The sequence below is a fragment of the Ipomoea triloba genome, chromosome 2, assembly GCF_003576645.1.
Source record: "Ipomoea triloba cultivar NCNSP0323 chromosome 2, ASM357664v1".
Lineage (NCBI taxonomy): Eukaryota > Viridiplantae > Streptophyta > Magnoliopsida > Solanales > Convolvulaceae > Ipomoea > Ipomoea triloba.
The window spans coordinates 736908-753944 of record NC_044917.1 but is presented as its reverse complement, the minus strand read 5'-3'; the positions used below and the strand labels follow the sequence as shown (position 1 = coordinate 753944).

The 17037-nt window shown below is 38.3% G+C and overlaps 4 protein-coding genes across 8 annotated transcripts; 1 reads left to right on the top strand and 3 right to left on the bottom strand.

The window, feature by feature from the left end:
* Positions 1-217: 217 nt before the first annotated feature.
* LOC116010039 lies at positions 218-2548 on the bottom strand. The gene is made up of 11 exons (XM_031249302.1): positions 2435-2548; positions 2105-2191; positions 1849-2016; positions 1658-1773; positions 1483-1584; positions 1300-1413; positions 1164-1223; positions 792-858; positions 651-704; positions 401-511; positions 218-307 (listed from the first exon to the last, which is right to left on the bottom strand). The coding sequence occupies exons 1-11, from the start codon at positions 2546-2548 to the stop codon at positions 218-220; spliced, it is 1083 nt and encodes a 360-aa protein (XP_031105162.1).
* A 190-nt stretch (positions 2549-2738) lies between these two features.
* Positions 2739-5944, bottom strand: LOC116009852 (phospholipase D alpha 4). The gene is made up of 4 exons (XM_031249009.1): positions 5718-5944; positions 5072-5623; positions 3631-4825; positions 2739-3525 (listed from the first exon to the last, which is right to left on the bottom strand). The coding sequence occupies exons 1-4, from the start codon at positions 5808-5810 to the stop codon at positions 3092-3094; spliced, it is 2274 nt and encodes a 757-aa protein (XP_031104869.1). The 5' UTR covers positions 5811-5944; the 3' UTR covers positions 2739-3091.
* Positions 5945-8384: 2440 nt separating this feature from the next.
* LOC116010235 (PRA1 family protein F2-like) lies at positions 8385-10518 on the top strand. 2 transcript variants are annotated; one of them, XM_031249552.1, is made up of 2 exons: positions 8385-9038; positions 10325-10518. In XM_031249552.1, exon 1 carries the CDS (start codon positions 8456-8458, stop codon positions 9014-9016), a length of 561 nt encoding a protein of 186 aa, XP_031105412.1. In that variant the 5' UTR covers positions 8385-8455; the 3' UTR covers positions 9017-9038; positions 10325-10518. The 2 variants fall into 2 exon arrangements, with proteins under 2 accessions (XP_031105412.1, XP_031105411.1); XM_031249551.1 differs by having other exon boundaries at positions 10313-10518.
* Positions 10519-10676: 158 nt separating this feature from the next.
* LOC116010233 (inactive protein kinase SELMODRAFT_444075-like) lies at positions 10677-16400 on the bottom strand. Of its 4 annotated transcripts, XM_031249549.1 has the most exons (11): positions 16186-16400; positions 15583-15696; positions 14505-14778; positions 14088-14239; positions 13898-13992; positions 12750-13777; positions 12333-12493; positions 11816-11892; positions 11576-11723; positions 11318-11467; positions 10677-11103 (listed from the first exon to the last, which is right to left on the bottom strand). In XM_031249549.1, the coding sequence occupies exons 3-11, from the start codon at positions 14683-14685 to the stop codon at positions 10849-10851; spliced, it is 2247 nt and encodes a 748-aa protein (XP_031105409.1). In that variant the 5' UTR covers positions 14686-14778; positions 15583-15696; positions 16186-16400; the 3' UTR covers positions 10677-10848. The 4 variants fall into 4 exon arrangements, with proteins under 4 accessions (XP_031105409.1, XP_031105407.1, XP_031105410.1 ...); XM_031249547.1 differs by lacking the exon at positions 15583-15696; XM_031249550.1 differs by lacking the exons at positions 15583-15696; positions 16186-16400 and adding an exon at positions 16006-16023.
* Positions 16401-17037: the final 637 nt, after the last annotated feature.

Below are 17037 nucleotides of genomic sequence, written 5' to 3'. Positions count from 1 at the left end.
ATTTTAAATGGTTTAAAATAGAGCACAAAACAAGCAAGCATAGTTTTTGGTCTGTCTAACCAAATATGTAATAATAACAGGACATGCTATTGTTCAATCCAGCATTTTATATGCCATTTCTATTTTCATGAACATTTCAAAGCTGCATTTGATTACTCATCATCTCAAGGCAGACATGCATATATGCATGCTGTTTGAAGGTCAATTATTCATTCTCCTAATGTGATCTCCACCTGGACTGATTCTTTTTTGCTTGCTCCATCCTCCTTTCAAATTCTTTCCATTCCTTGAAGCACCTTGCTCGGACCTTAAAGTGGTCAGATCGATCAGTCAAAAAATTTTACGATTTAATGATGAGTTTAATTGTGTAATGTTTTTTGAGTTTTTTCGATATTCTTACCCCTTCCCAGGGTTGCTTTCCATTTATGGACTCTCCCTGGTTTCCAAGTGAGGGTAGGACCAAATGCTCTATCCATTGATCATCTACAACTCCGATCTTCTCATGTGCATTCTGCACATAAAAAGCAGCAAGTTATGAACCAAGAAAGATTCAGACCAGTAGGAAAATCGAAAAAATTCTTCGTTTTTCTAGAGAAATAATGGAAAACTGGAGAAATAAAGTGAGCACGGGCGTAATCTTGTGTCATTACTTCTACACATCTCCACAGGGCAAAATCAAGACCCCATCCATGCACCAAGTCATTCTGCAGAAACAGGATTTCCAGATAGAATATAATCAAGAAATGGCTCAAGAACAAGTATTTGTCTGAGGTTAATCATAAAATGAGTACCTGAATCAAGTTCCAAACACAGCTCCATGATTCTCTGGAGAAAACTGGTGCCATGATCTCCACAAACCTATAATCACAAATGACATTATTTTTGGTTGACAAGGGAAACCCGCAGCTCAGTAAACCCTGCCTTGTAACCTTAGCCAGCAAAAGACCACAAAGACTGAAACATATAAACCAACCTAAATTGTTCATAGCTGACCGACTCAAACCAGAAAGGCCAATAGGCCACTCCTATTGGGAGTCAAACTTATAACCGTGTGGTTATCAAGTCAAACAGCTTGACCAACTTGGCTAGGATTACCGACAATGTTTGTTGTAAATGTTGTTTAGGCAGTTTTAGGTTTACAGAATTGAAGGCAGCTGGTGTACCCTGCACAGGGAGGCTTATTTGGGTCAGGGCACTGGCCAGGCCATGCTTCCTTCACCCTCCTGCAAGAATGATGACACTGTTAATGGAAACCCGAAGGACATATGCGTTCTGTCTCAACTAAAAAGTCTCAGCTACCTATGTACTTCAACGTTGTGCCTCTTCTTTGTCATCAGCCATGTCAAGCCTTTCTGTGATACAATTGCAGGCTGTGATATCTCCAATCCATGTTTCCTGACCAGCCCAATGTACCTAAAACAACACAGCATTTCATGAAACATTGAACTGTTCCATGTTTCCTGTCAAGAATGTTCCTCTTACCTATCTGCATTGAAGTGTTCCACCCCAAGATCTTCATCCCAGATAAATATGTAGTCATATTGGGCTACAATGCCCGGGTGGAGAAAGCGTTTCGCATACCACCTGCATTTGGGAAAAAAACAATCTTTATAAAGGCTGCTGTGATTTTGCAGTGAAGATTGTGGCAGTTAGTTACCATTTGGTTTGTTTTCTGGCACTGACATGAATGGCGCGATTCGACCATTCAAATTCATCCCATTCGCTCGCCCTTCCATCATAATGGAATAACACAATTGCAAAATTTTCAGAGAACTAAAACCCATCAACATGTGAGTCAAATGAGGGATTCAGCATGACAGCTAGTGGATAACCTTAACTTACACAAACCTTAGAGACAATCTTGTTAACTGTGTCTTTTTGTTCCATTCCAGCTGTTACTGTCAGTAGGTACTTAGCCTTTTCTGCACCACTATTATTGAGATTGAAATTCGAATAAGGCTGCACAATGCCAGGGGGCAATCTTTCTGCACCGCGGGGATTTGTTGTGGCGAATATCTATTAAGATCAACAAACAAATTAAACCAAGAATGAAAATGATACTCATGGTAAAACCAAACCATAACTAATCAAGATTTACTATTACTTTAGGTATGTTATCTGCTTTGAAAGCTGCAGGTAAGCATTTTGGAGTATGATCTTCTGATAAGGCCACAAGTTTCAAGACATCAACCTAGTACAGATAGAAGGATGACAGATTATATAAAATGTAAATGTGCACTCTTACTATCGGTTTAAACTTTTAGCTGACACAGAACACATCTAAACACTGTACTACGGGCCCCCTTTCCGCTTCACGCAAGAGTTTTCTTGCTCGCTCTGCGAAAACGGTTTTCTTTCGTCAAGCGCCTGTCTGCTTTCACGAACGTATAATAACTAACTAGCCCTAAACCGTAACTGAAACACTCAGACTAACCTTGTTTGCTCTCTGAAGGCACGAGCCGATATGGAATCCAATCAGGACACTGCAGAAGGAAAGAAGTATCTGCAGCCATGCCTCTGGTAACTTTATGCAAAACCCTATCTTCATTTTTCCATGAAAAGCATAAGGCTTATCTTTACATCACTATATTCTGTAGAATTAAATGCCAGAAAGTTGTAAACTGATGCATCAACTCTATAGGCTGTAACTGTTGATTGAATTAGTTCTCTAGCTGTAACCCCCTAGTATTTGGGAGAAGAATGATTAATTGATAATAAAATTCAAAGAAAAAAAAAACTGACATCATTAAATTCCCTTTATTTGTGTGTAATCTTTACAGTGAACAGTCAGATTGCACTATAATGTACCTATACACAATTACACAAACCTAGGAATAATGAAAAGTAGGCTTTTGTCTTTGAAGTGAACCATGGCACAAATACATTGAAATAACAATTGGATTATGTTTTTGGGTTACAAGGGGTAAACCCACCTTGTGACCCTAGCCGGCAAAAGACCAGCCTAGGTTGCCCATAGCTGACCAACTCAAATCAAGAAGGCATATAGGCTGTTGGGAGTTAAACTTGTAACTTTCTGGTTACCAAGTCAAATAGTCTGACCAACTTGGCTGGGATTGCCCCTACAATTGGCTTATGTTGTTATCATAGGGGCAAGGACTTTTGATCTTTTCCCTTTGACTGGTGTTTCTGTGTCTGGAAAATGACCATTAATCTCCATTAGATCCTCAACATGACCTTCTCCTGTTATGCTCACAGGATAACTGACTAAGTGGACACCTTTCATGTCTGTTACATCATCTGAACTGTATATTTTCCACATCTGCTCTCCAATGGAACAAACCTTCTGCACACATTCAAGATTCTGAGGCTCTAGGAACTCTCTATCTGCTTTTCCAGTGTGTTCATACCATAATGACATTCTATAGGCATGAATGTCTCCATTATCTATCACTGCTTCTTCACTCCTTGACTGATAACACCCTATCGCGATTTCTGTGTCGCGTTGTCCATCCATGGATCTTTGGTTCACATTAGCTGAGCCTATTAGCAGGTATGTATCATCCACTGAAAAAATTGAGGGCACAAAGAAACAAGAATTATGTATCTTTGTCCACTGATAAAGTTAGTATTTTTGAGGAAGCTAAGATTGTGATTTATCAATTATCATACCTATCATGAGCTTGGAATGGACATAAACCATGAATCTCCTGTGTTTCTGAGCCTTCCAGTAGTGAGATGAAGGGTGAGGAGAGTAGGGAGGGACAAACTCTCCCTTGATTGGTTCTTCTCTATTAGCAAGGCAGAAGAAATTCAAGTAATCTCTGGGGTGGAAATGGCTATTACCACTTTCTGCTATAGCTTCACCTATTATCCTATACATCATCTTCATTGTTTCTCTAGTCCAGTGCAGTATATCCTGAACTGAATCGCTCTCCGGGGCTCCTTCTGGCCACATTGGCATCACAATGTAGGCTGCAAACCGCTCGTTTGCTCTGATTTTGCTGCCAATCTTTAGGGCTATTTCTACAGAGATTAAGTTTCTGCAGCCACAGTTCTGGTCTTGCTCCCAGAGATGGCATCCACCTATGAAATACTGATTCTCGATGTATAGAAACCGGTCTGCACGCCTAATGGCCTCTACATAGGCTTCTTGGATGCTGCTCTCTACTGTCATGTTTCTTGGCAAAGGGCTTGTTGAGACATGATCAATGGATCTCAAGACTTGAACTTTCCAATCCCTTTCAGAGGAATCGAGGCCGGTTTGATTGTTATTGAGTTCTGGTATGGAGCTTATTGGGACCAGCAATGAAGGGTCACATTGCTTTATCCATCTGTGCTCAAAATTGCTAAGAACATCAAGGGCAGCTTGGCCTGTAACACAAGAATGGGTATCATGCCAGGGCTCTCTTGGCCCTCCTTTGTGGATGCTGGCTCCTGGGAGGCTTGTCTGGTAGAAATCATAGCAGTGGGATTCTACGTTGAGCGTGTGGAAGAGCGAGTGTTGTTCTGTATCGTAGCGCCCATCGAACAGATCCAAACCACCAAGAAATGACATGATTTCTCTACCACTTGAGCCTGGTTTCCTGGCGTCCACTGTTATGGTCTTCTGGTGATGTGCAAAGCAGGATGGGAGCTTGTGGTGTGATCTGGGAACCAATCTGCAGACCACTTTCGTGTTCTTGAAATACGCTAATGAATCCTCGTCGTGTGTGCCCATCACCCCTTTGTTTCTGATGATTGGCAAGGATGTTTCGTCGTCCCACAGCATAACCCTCACCGCCACACCTTCTTCTGCTTTGAGCTTCAGCAACTCCCCCAGCTTCACTCCCCTAGCTTGCTGAATTTCTGTGTGGGGATCGCGAACCTGCCGAATATATCTGTTATGGAATATTTATTTAATATATGGAAGCTCTATAGATTAGGCAGTCTTAGGGATTCAGGTAGGTAGCATATGGAAACTTGTTTCCTATTCATAGTCTTCTAGCACCTATTTATAGGGCTTTGTATTCTCTTTTTCAATATGACAGTATAAGACAATATCCATTAGTCCTCAACATGGAACAAAAAATGTAACATTGGTGACAACAATGTTGTCAATTGTTGCACTTACTAGGGCTATGTTTGGATTGAAAGACCAGCCTGCAATGTACACCAGATGTTTTGCACCATCAATGGCTTTGTATATATCCTCCCACAAATTCTTTGGTTTCGCGAATGGCGGTTGAAATTCATGTTTATGGTGTGCATCCTGGTAAAGTGTGACAGAACAATTTGATCTTTGTGGAAAAGTAGCATTTTTTAGTCCCATGAATCCACCATTCTCCAAAACCTTCCCCCAACTTGCCTCATATTCTGCAGGCTTAAACCACAGTATGAACTGCAACTTCAGGTTCTTGTTTGCCTTCCCACTCTCCATTTTCAGTGGGAAGAACCCCTCGATCAAACTCTCGCCATTCAAAACGCGATCGCCTTGGAAATCAAATCTCCCCAGCCGAGAACACTTCGTTCTCAGCTCGAGTGTGACCGTGGTGTCTGCAGGATGAGCACAGAGAATCTGGAATGTCTGGTTCCATATTCGATCACGCTCGCTGCTAGTTTTCGCCACTTTCTTGTTTCCCAGCTTGATTGTCACATATGCAGGCTTCCCACTCACAGAAATACACTGCAGAGAAACAAGATCATCAGAACAGATTGTTTTTTTTAGTACTATTGACTCTGTTATAATGTAGTATCTGTTCATTTATGCAGGGACTTACTTTAAAGGGCACGGATCGTTTGCTCATTGTGGCCCGAAAGATCGAGACCTCGAGCATTCCATGGAGAAATTTCTGCTTGCCACAACCCTCCATTGTTTCTTTTCTCTGTCAGAAAATGGGATGATGACACTAGAGTTTGCAGGTTCTTGAAATAGTTCTGAAAGAAGATGTGCAGGCATGTGGGGATATATGAAGGTAGGTAAATCTGTTATATTTTTTATTGAACAGTACAGCTAGCTGTGCATTTTTTGTAATCAAAGATAGATGCGTGTGGAAACTTGTAATGGGGATGAGAGGTTGGAGAATCTTGTGAAGAAGTGGATGGTCAATCGTAGAGGCAACCCCTTAGTTCGTATGTATGACTTGGTGTCTTCTTTAAGTTGAAGTTTTCTTTGTAATAGTTGTGGTAGGCATTACCCTCCATGTGTGTGCCTCAGCTTTGTGGTGTCTTTGCCTTGGATTTGGTTGTACCGAATTACTAAACTAGTCGGGTTTTAATCGAGTCTTATTCGAGATAGTCCTTTTAATAGGTTAATATAATAAGTTCGAGTTTCGAATTCATTCATATTACTGTACAATAACCTTTTTAAGCCACCATAATTGGGTTGTTGCCTTAACGTGGCTCAAGAATTGTTTTAATATTTCAGTCTTTTCACCCATAAAGTCACTTTTGGGCTAATGAAAAGATAATTCGAGTCTGATTCTGAAACTTAGCATCAAAGTATATACTTGAATACTTTTGCTATAATGAGCCTGTTTTAAACTAAGTCTAAAAGTGAAATTTTTCATCTACCAAACTAATGTCGGAGTCAATCAAATCTTTTTAAATACAAATAGTTAGTACAACCATGTTGCCATGATGTAACAATCCTTGGGGCACGTGGAGGCAAGGCCAATAAAAGGGCTAAGCTGAGTCCATCTTGTGGTTGGATTTGGTTAATTAGGCCTGGCATATTCACCCATTAATGATAAAGAAAAAATGATAAATTTCAACTAAAAGCCCAATCAACTAATATGGGTGTCAAGATCTATTGGGCCGGGCTCTTAATTTGGGCCAGACAAATAGTATAATAATTGAATGTGAATAATGGCCCAAGTCGGCCCCACTATGAAAAATGTAATTAGAAGGTGGGTGGATTAAATAGGACATTACGACGTAAAGGTGAAAAGAAAGCCGGAGGACAATAATAAAGTGACAATATAAGTCACGTGAATGTTGTTGGCCCGGTAAATACTTACCAAATAAATATACCCATTCAAATATACTTTCTTAACCTATTGAAGCATAAATAATCAATGCAGTATCTGTTCATAACTACTTGTCTCAACCTATTGAGGTACAAAAGTCAATATTGACTCCACCTCCCGTATAAAGGAAAGGGTTTGATGCCACTAGACCACAAGATCCTTGATATTACATATGCGTCATTAAACTACAAGATACTCAGCAATTTATTTTATGTAATTAAATTAAAAAGTTCATATCCAATAATAACTCAAAAAGTTCATCACATGAAAGAAGAAAAAGGTGTCTCTTGGCTTGGCGTCTAATGATTGTCATCCTTGCACAATCTTCCGGTCACCTTCAACTCTACTCCACTTTCTCCTGTACATATATATACTAATCATTTCAAATTATTAAAAAAAAAAAAAAGTTGTAGATGCGTTATACTATTTGATACATGATTATATAAATTTCGAGTATTATTAATATCATATTTTAATTTATAATAATTAATATTCTAATAATTTTATATGTTAACATTTCATTAATAATTTATGGGGAAATTAAAATAGACCAACGGATGTACTATGACTTAATAAACACTTTATTTATTTGTATAGCTTTAGACAGGGGCACGTGGGGGAAGTGGCCGGCCCTCGTTCCGATCTCTCCGTCTATACCTCATCGCCGTCCCCACGACGCTAAAGTGCGCTATTATTATTTCTTTTTATCCCTTACAGCTATTCTTTTTCCCCAATGGGCCATGGCCCAATCTTTACCCAACTCTTGGGCCTAGTGTTTGTATCCATTCCACTAAAAACATTCGTTATCCCGTGGACCAATGTACATGTGCAAGAAAGTATACTATAGGTGAAATTAGTCTTGTGATCACGGGTAAGAATCATAAAAAATAAATCAATCTAAGTTATTAGAAATTTACCTTCTTAATTTGAGAAAGTTAATTTCAATAGACAGCTCACAAAAAAACTCATAGCTGCTACTTAAAGACGTCCACAGTCAAAATTTGAAAGTGTGCATCTGATCAACCACACATTGTAACCCTAATCAGGAAAGAATTATAAGAAGATAAATTATCATAAATTTTTATAGCAGATTGACTTAAATTAAGAAGGTCAAACTGACATCTCCAAATGAAAGTAGAATTTATAATTTTAATATTTTTTAATTATAAATCATCTATTCGAATGTCCGATCAACTTGATTTGAGTTGTTCCAGTATCTTCATGATTAGACATATACCATCCGTGTCCTAACGGATTTGTTTACGGTCTGCTTCACAGTGCTCACACTCATGCCGCAACTGTGAACGCCCATCCATCAGAACCGTTGATTCTTTCAGATCTTTAATCGACAGAATTGCTTGGGTCCCACAGTAGTCAACCAAGCAAAGATAGATACATTTCCGGTCTATATAGGGAAACCAAGTAAATTATTCTGTGCATCGCATCACACCGTCTCTCCACCTTGAGCAGTCCGAAATTCGCCGGAAAATATGACGACATACGGCACAATTCCGACGTCTTCCTCCGGCGGCGCGAGCTTGCAGTACATCTCCCGCACGAAGGAGCGGATAAAGGAGGGGCTAGGTTTGCGGCGGCCATGGCGAGAGATGTTCAACATCCACTCTATCGGCCTGCCCCCGAACTTCCACGACGCCGTTTCGCGGATCAAAACGAACCTCGCCTACTTCCGGATGAACTACGCCATCATAGTCCTCGGTATTCTCTTCCTCAGCCTCCTCTGGCACCCGATCTCGCTCATCGTCTTCGTCGTCCTCATGGCGGCGTGGCTCTTCCTCTACTTCCTCCGCGACGAGCCGCTGATCATCGTTGGCCGCTTGATTAACGACCGCGTGGTGCTGATTGTTCTCTCCATCGCTACAATCGTTCTGCTCCTCTTCACAAACGCCACCGGCAATATCCTCATTTCGCTGCTTATCGGAGCCGTGGTTGTTTTGGTCCACGGTGCTTTCAGGAAGACCGATGATTTGTTCGCCGATGAGGAATCCGGCGCTTTCTTAGCCGGCCACGCTCCACCTGCTCCGTCGTCTTAGTGTGCTGTATGCTGTATTCCAAGTATGTTTTAGTTTTCACTTTTAATTTTTTTCGTTCCACCATTATTTGCTTTGAATTGTTAACGATTGTTTGTTGTTAATTTTCTCATATTTCTTTTGCTTTTTGTTGTAAATGTGGTATTATGCTTTAATTTTGTAAGAAATAAACTCCAAAGTTAATCCATGATTCGTCAACAGTTCAACACCTTTCTGATAGATTTTTCTATCTTTTTCAAAACAATTGTTCTTGTTGATTACACTTTGAAGTTCAACTCTCAGAGAGTCAAAGGCTAAATGCATTGCTACCATATGAGATTCTTTAAGATTTTTTTTTTTTGGTTTACCTTATTTAATGAGCTACATCTCTAGTTGAAATTTTAAAATATGTTTAAAACAATTATATCAGTCAATGTGTTATTAACTTTTATCATTACCAAAAAATTTCTAAGTAATATCATTACTTGAGCATAGTTCTTGTGAGATGACATTTTGTTGTGTTATTAGTAGATACTAGTATATCACAAAATGTCGGCATCCAACCGTCTTTACCCATTTCAAGACAACTTAAAGATTCTTTTTTAGAAAAATACTACTTTTCCCCTATTTAAACTGACTTAAAGTTAATGAATAATTAAATTTATGAAGAATTCTAGGGAGTAACGGGTAACATGTAGTCATTATCACTATTTTATGGTATATTTGATAAACACCGATTCTCTTATTTTGTATATTGTGTAATAATTTGTAAACTATATAAAAAAAATGTGATTTTCTAATACAAGAATCGTGTCCCACAAACTTAGTCATTTCTTTACAGACTCTATGAAGTGATTTAAAATTTTTTTTTTTTTAAAGTCCTATGATTTCTATTATATGATAACTTTTTGTTTGAGTGAATTTAGCTCCACTAATCAATGCAATAATCTGTATGACTTTAACTGAAAAAGAAAATGGAAGCAGTTTCAAAAGTGTGACGGAAGCACCAATTTTGGCGACTAGGTGGGCAATGTATGGAAGGGACTAGATTGCTTAGTGCTTTAAGTTATATTTTATAATATCATTTTAGGGAATTTGGAAACCAACTACAACGACTTTTTTATACTAAAGTATAATCATACTCCGTATATGATATTTAGATTATATTAAATATAAATATATCATTATAATTATACTTGATACGAAAACGCAATGATACTAATCGACATTTGAAGAAAAACATATCATTATTCTTCTTTATTAATTAGATATTTACAAGATATGGGTTTGATATTATATTTTTTTTATTCTAAATATCAGACCATTTGACAGCTTCATCCAGAAGATGGAAAGTGACAAGATGAAGATGACAACACCATGAATGTGTGATGTCTTCTCATAATATGGTCATTTGACATATTTCAACTTTTTTTTTATTTGAACATTTTGCTTCAGCCCACAGTCTGTTTAACGTGGGCTGTTGCAGTTGGTATAATTGAACCACTAGAAGCTTTTTCTTCTTTCTAGTGACAAAGAAAATGCTCTGTCAAATTCATTAATACGTAATAATCCGTAAATTATACACGTGACGTATAAATTGAATAAGATAAACACTATGTGACGGATTTAACCAATAAAATGTTAATAAGAATTGAACTTATAACTTTTAGATAGGATAATTATATTCCGTCTGCTCAACTACTCCCTTCGGAGCACTAGAAACTATTATAAACTCGATAGGAAAAAAACAAGTGCTTTCCATTTCCAGCTGAATTACACAAACCATGAACACTATTATCACTTGTATACATAAACAAAACCACCCGCCTACTTAAACAACCTGCATATATTATCCACTAGAATTCTGCAATACCATGCGAAACAGTTACTTCGCATGAAGTTCTGGTAATGTCTTCATCTTTCTCCCAGTCAGGAATTTTAGTTTTCTCAAATGAGAGCTTGGGGTTAAACCCCTCCAACACCTCGTTTAATATAGGGCCGCTGTATCTTTGATACTGTGGTGAGGCATCTGACCATATCCTTCTGCTCTGCCCTGGTGTTGACATTCGACCCGAGTCCATTATGAGGTCCCCTTCAAGTATGCGAAGCACCTTCACAATGAATGCAGGCAGCATTACAATCTTGAAATGAAACATATATAGCCGTGATACAATCAGGGCAGAGTTGCATTGAATGATGATACGAACAGTGAAACAGTTGTTTGGGTTCTTAAGTTAGAATAGAAAGAGAACTTGTGCAAGGATATAACTCATGTTGGAAACTACATATACCACATGTGTAGCACATAAGGTCTTTTAGATTTACCTGAGACATGCGAGGCCTTGCTTGAGGATCCCGACGTATGCACAAGGATGCAGCGTGTAACATGCAATAAACCTCGTGTTCATCATAGCAGTTTGCTAGCCGGGGATCTATTAATTCCTCAATGGCATACTCTTCCAACAGTGGACGGGCCTGTTAAGAGTTAAAGGCAGCAATTGAGTTGAAATCAGAGCATACACTTTATGTGTAAAAGCATTCATAATCCATAGTTGAGAAAGAGAAAAGTGCAATGAAACAAACCCATTCTGTAAGACACTGCTGGCCTTTGGGCCTGTTAAGATCTACCGCTTTGCGTCCAGTAACAAGCTCCACGAGGACCACACCGAATGAATAAACATCAGCTTTTTCTGTGATCTGGCTGCTTTGAGTGTACTCAGGAGCCAAGTACCTGAACAAAGCAAGCCATTTCAGCTAGTTGTGTAGGCATACATAAAATGATAAAATAATCCACACCAAAAGGAAATATGTATAAGCACACACCCAAATGTCCCAATGATTCGTGTTTCAACGCCAGTATCTCCATCAGGTTGCCACCTGGCCAAGCCAAAGTCCCCAACCTTGCACACAGAAGAACAGTCTCAATACAATGCAAATATCATTACTACTGATGAAGACTAGCATAGATTATGACAGCAAGCAAAAGAATCAACTGAACTAGATGTGTACTATAAAAATCATTGTGAACAACAGTGTTTTTATTATTATTATTATTATTATTATTATTATTATTATTATTATTATTCATGTACTAAAACATTTTGTGAATTTCATTTGAATTTGACAATTGAAAGGTTCATAGCTATGACATACAAATCCAACAGAGGAAGTACAGTCCATTCATTTTCTGCCTAGGGTAATAAAAAGTAGAGCAATAATATAAAATAAAATTTAAAAAAAAAAAAAAAAAAAGGATTTTTGAGTCTCATATGTACAGTATTGCATAGTTGCATGTATAGAAAACATTGAGCTAAACTAGCAGAATATGAAATTGATATACCAGTGGTTCAAAGTCATGGGTGATAAGAATGTTGTTGGGCCGCATGTCTCGGTGAACAATGCAGCCTACTCTACATTCCTCGTGAAGATAGCGAAGTCCTCTTGCAGCTCCAACAGCAATTTTTTGGCGAGCAGACCACAATAAGGGATCTTGGTTGTGTCCTGAATACACCAGTGCATGGGTTATCTTTTAGTTCCAGCCACAAAATTCAGACAATCTTAATGAATAAAGTAGAAATTAAACTTTCTACCCATAGAAATTGAATCACTAGGAAAAAACACACAAAGATGAAGTTCATAGATTTATACTGTAAATGTGTTGCTCATGTAAAAGTTATGGGAGGGTAATAAAATCCTAATTAAATTTGCAGTGCAGAATAATAGAATAAAAGATGTACAAGGTAGGAGGATCACATACCATATAGATGGGAATCTAAAGATCCATTGCAAATGTATTCATAGACTAACAACCTTCTGCTATCCTCAATACAGAATCCTATCAACATAACGACATTGCGGTGCTGAGCACAGCTAAGAACTTCTACTTCTGAACAAAATTCCTGATCCCCTTGGGAACTTGCCAATTTATGTTGTTTGACAGCTACTACCTGGCCATCTGGGAGCACTCCTCTGTGAACAGAGCCAAATCCACCCTCAGCCAAAAAATTGGCTTGAGAAAATCCTCCTGTTGCATGTTCAAGCTCGGCATAGCTGAACCACCTAGGAGGTTTACCAAACACAGGTGCCTTGTGTTGACAAATTGAACACAAGGGGGGAGGGCCAAGAGGCGCACTTCTGGATAGTGAAATTGCATCTCGCACATTTGCAGTGAAATCCAGGTCAGACCTAAAGCTTGGTGATCCAAATCCACCTTCTTCATCATTTTTAGAGAACTTTTCAAGCATAGTCTTTGCTGTAGAGTTTTGAGCTCGACTACTACATCTAACAGTGCTTTCCTGCATGTGTTGGGAGGACTGACACTGTGGATTGACTATGTTTGCCATCCATGGATGGAACCTTACACTTGAGGAACAAGACAGTTTTTCACTATCACTCTCTGAACCTGAGTCATTGCCATTGTGATCTTTTGTACCTAAGAGTTCCTCTTTTTTCACATCCCTACTTCCTTCAGCATTGAAAAATGGAGAAGTTCCTGGATCAGAACTAGAAACTGATGATGTACCAGCTTCAGTCGCAGTGAATATCTCTGGACTACTTGTGGGAGTTACAAGTTGTCCCCGAGTAGAATTCAATGAACGATTCTTGTCTACATCATGATTTTCACTTGATTCAGATTGTTCTGGAGGTAATGAACTGGCAGGTTCAGTATCCCTTTTACATGATCCAACTAAATTAAGGCGAAGAACTTTTGGTTGGGATCGCTTCATTACTACAATGTTGCACTGCAGCTCTTCCATGCATCGTTTTTCCTCATGTTTGAGCTGCCTAAAAAGATTTAAACATAGATGAATTAACTCAAAATGGCACAAAATGAAGAGAAGTTATATTTAAATTGAAATACAGACCACATAATTGAAGCACACTAAAAAAAAGTATAAGTATTACTTGTCCAAGACAACCCAATTAGCTTGACTCCTCTTTGCCTCAGCAGCCACAGCCCCACATGGTGACCCAGAAACAATTTTAATCTTGACATTTATCTGATTGGGCATCATAATGGCAAGAAAAGTCAATTCATTATTATGTAGTGATACTCAAGGACATCTCTCAGAGATTAATTCTTAGATGAACTAACCTTATTTGGGTCATAAACATTGTGGAGCTGAAGGATCATCTGGGAGCAGGAATCGGTTATGTCAGATTTCTGCTCAGAACTAGTTCCAGTATGTGACCTTCGATGGCCACTGGCACAATCTCCTGCAAACCTTGGAAATGTCCATTTTCTACCTAAAGTATGATAACAGATACCATTACAATTTTCAGGAAAAATAAAAATAAAATCTGAACTTGAACAACAACAAGCTAGTTTTGGTATTCAACAATACAGTGCAACTATCAATAGAGCATAGACTTGCTAATAGAATACATCAACAATTATCCAGGTGATACCCAGAATGAAGTATAGAAGTATCAATGTTTGTAAACAATCAAATTTGGTTCACAGAATTCAGTAAGAAAATAAGAAGTATATCTATAGAAAGATTTGAATTACCAGAACTGTGTGAAGGGACAACCACCAGAAGTGCAATGCAATCCCCCGGTTGAACAACATGTGTCAAAGCCCAAACAAGAGCAATCTTGGATATTTCCTTGGATGCCTTCACAGCAACCATAACCTTTTCCATAACATTAGAACCCTTATCCTGTCTCCCTTTCTTCGCTTCCTGACTCATTAGCACTGAACAAATGTTTCCTGAACACCCTTCAGAGCTTCAACAGAACCAGCGCGCAAGTAGCAAAGCCCACCATACATACACCACCATTATCTTGATATGGGCAGCAGAATATAAAAATAAGAAAGTAAGAAACCACTGAAGTGTCCATAAGTCTATATGAAACAACAAGAAAACAGAACAGTATTTACTGTAAAAACTGCCCCCACCAAACTGAGTTGTGATTCCCATGCATAAAACTCACTATTCCATCACAATACATATATGCAAAAACAAGATTCTTTGCAATGAAAAATGACAAGACACTTAACTAACGGGCAAACACATTTTTTCTAGAAACTCAAGAAAACTGCGCTGTAAAGGTCAACAGGAGAGTACTTTTCATTTTTATTATTTTTTTGAGGAGATGAGGCCTTGGGGGAGTGGGATTTCTTCAATAGTATTTTTGCTTATGATTACTCAAATGAATGAGAGTTTTTAACCACCTACAGAACTAAGAAGAGACAGCAGGCACAATCAATCACTATACAAGAGGAAACAAGCTTATCTATAGAGACTCCTTTATTTCAGAGATTTCCAAATGAATCCAAAGGGTTGATGCCAACTATCATTCACTACAACTTGACTCCACAGTTGCGCACATGATTTCTGAAACAACACTGCAGCAGATGACAGAGATGTATGTTCCAAACTTTCACCTTATAGACTGTGCTCTAAACTTTACTTAGTCAAACCAGTTTTTAGGAAAATAAAAATTTTAAAAAAAAAATCTTAGAAAAATGAGCTGTTCCCAGATCAAGAAATTCAAACCATTTTTATTTTTTCCTGATCTTTCTTTCTTTTCTTTGAGGGAATCTCCCCTTCCAGTTCCAAAATACAAAAATTCCAATAAAGTACCTAGTGTCCCTGAAAAGCTAAAAGAAGCCAACAAAGCATTGAAATGACATCTAAGTTGAAATTTCACTCTAAAAACCCCATTTGGACCACACCAAATGACCAAAACCACCAAATCTGCAATATACCAAAAACAAATGAGCCAGGGGTTATTGACAGACTCACAACACAATTCAAGTTGAAAATTGCAGTAAAATGATTTGAAAGAAGCCTAAAAGCTGTAGGTTGAGGCGATGGGAGCTAGCTCTCTGCCTGCTTGTCTGACTATATACATATTCGCATCTCCATCACAGAAACTAATCACGTTCACGTCTAAAAGAAGAAACACAAAATTTCCTAAAGAGCTCAATGCCTAAACGTGTGCGTGAAATGCGTCGTACAAAGAGCACAGATATAGAAAATTGAGAGAAATGTGAGCTGAACAACCTCAACTACTGAATCCAGAGCAGATAATAAAATACGTAGTGGATAAACAAAATCGCTGATGAATAGACGGTAAAATAGCACTATTAAAAAGCTGAGATTGTGAAACCGAGAGCTCAACGAACGAGCTACATTTGGTGAACAGTGAGACGAACAGTAACATGGGAACACGAAAATGCTCACCAATCTGTGCGGACTGTGACCGGTCGCTTGACTCACATTTACTGCATTCCTCTGGTGCTCTGCAGCTGTAATTACTGCGCCATTACAGAGCTCTGCTGCTTTCTCTCCAATGGAGGGAGTTTCGTTTCTACAGATGTCTTTCCACCTTGGGTCCGAAGAGAGAGAGAGAGAGACTCGCGATTGTGAAATATTTTTGCGGTTAGAGATACGTTTGATTGTCGGAATTGCCCTGCCCGTCTCGTCATCATCTATTTTAAATGTGTAGTCTCTTTTTAGGAGTAGTGAAATTTGAGGGGTTAAAGATGTAATAATAAGATTCGAATTTTTTACAATTGAAATGAGACATCTAATTTTTATTTTTTTTTGGGAAAAAGAGACCTCTAGATACGGGTAACTCAACTAAACATAGAGGCTAAATTTTTACATATTGCGCACAAGGAACATTTCTCACTTTGAGAGTTTGCTCTCACGCTGTCACTGGTGAGACTCGATCTGATCAGCTGAGCTGCTCATATTGACTTTCAAATATCATACATAGCAGTATTGGGTAACACTTTAAAAATTCCTAATACACACAATTATATTTCTTTTATATTTTTACATTACATCTAAAGTTAATTTAAATATTGAAATATTCATTCAACATAATGGTGTCGTTGTGTTTGGGGTTCATTCCCTCCTTTTTTGGATCAAAATACTAAAATATTCATTACATTTTATTAATGTACAATTTTGGGTTTACATTATAGAGATAAACTATATGTAATGGTTGAAACACATGTACTTGTGCAATATATAAATATTGATTGGAGGCTAATAATAATATTAGGCTAACATGTACTAGGAGACTAA

Excerpts from the sequence above, each read along its gene's own strand:
- LOC116010039 (XM_031249302.1), bottom strand. The coding sequence starts at position 2,548 with ATGAAGATAGGGTTTTGCATAAAGTTACCAGAGGCATGGCTGCAGATA. Across the intron at positions 859-1,163 it reads AATAAGCCTCCCTGTGCAGG|GTTTGTGGAGATCATGGCAC; the intron begins GTACACCAGCTG and ends TTGTGATTATAG. Across the intron at positions 512-650 it reads CCCTGTGGAGATGTGTAGAA|AATGCACATGAGAAGATCGG; the intron begins GTAATGACACAA and ends TTTTATGTGCAG.
- LOC116009852 (XM_031249009.1), bottom strand. The coding sequence starts at position 5,810 with ATGGAGGGTTGTGGCAAGCAGAAATTTCTCCATGGAATGCTCGAGGTC. Across the intron at positions 4,826-5,071 it reads TCAATCCAAACATAGCCCTA|GTTCGCGATCCCCACACAGA; the intron begins GTAAGTGCAACA and ends TATATTCGGCAG. Across the intron at positions 3,526-3,630 it reads CCATTCCAAGCTCATGATAG|TGGATGATACATACCTGCTA; the intron begins GTATGATAATTG and ends CAATTTTTTCAG.
- LOC116010235 (XM_031249552.1), top strand. The coding sequence starts at position 8,456 with ATGACGACATACGGCACAATTCCGACGTCTTCCTCCGGCGGCGCGAGC.
- LOC116010233 (XM_031249549.1), bottom strand. The coding sequence starts at position 14,685 with ATGAGTCAGGAAGCGAAGAAAGGGAGACAGGATAAGGGTTCTAATGTT. Across the intron at positions 13,993-14,087 it reads ATGTTTATGACCCAAATAAG|ATAAATGTCAAGATTAAAAT; the intron begins GTTAGTTCATCT and ends ATGCCCAATCAG. Across the intron at positions 11,724-11,815 it reads CGAATCATTGGGACATTTGG|GTACTTGGCTCCTGAGTACA; the intron begins GTGTGTGCTTAT and ends TGCTTTGTTCAG.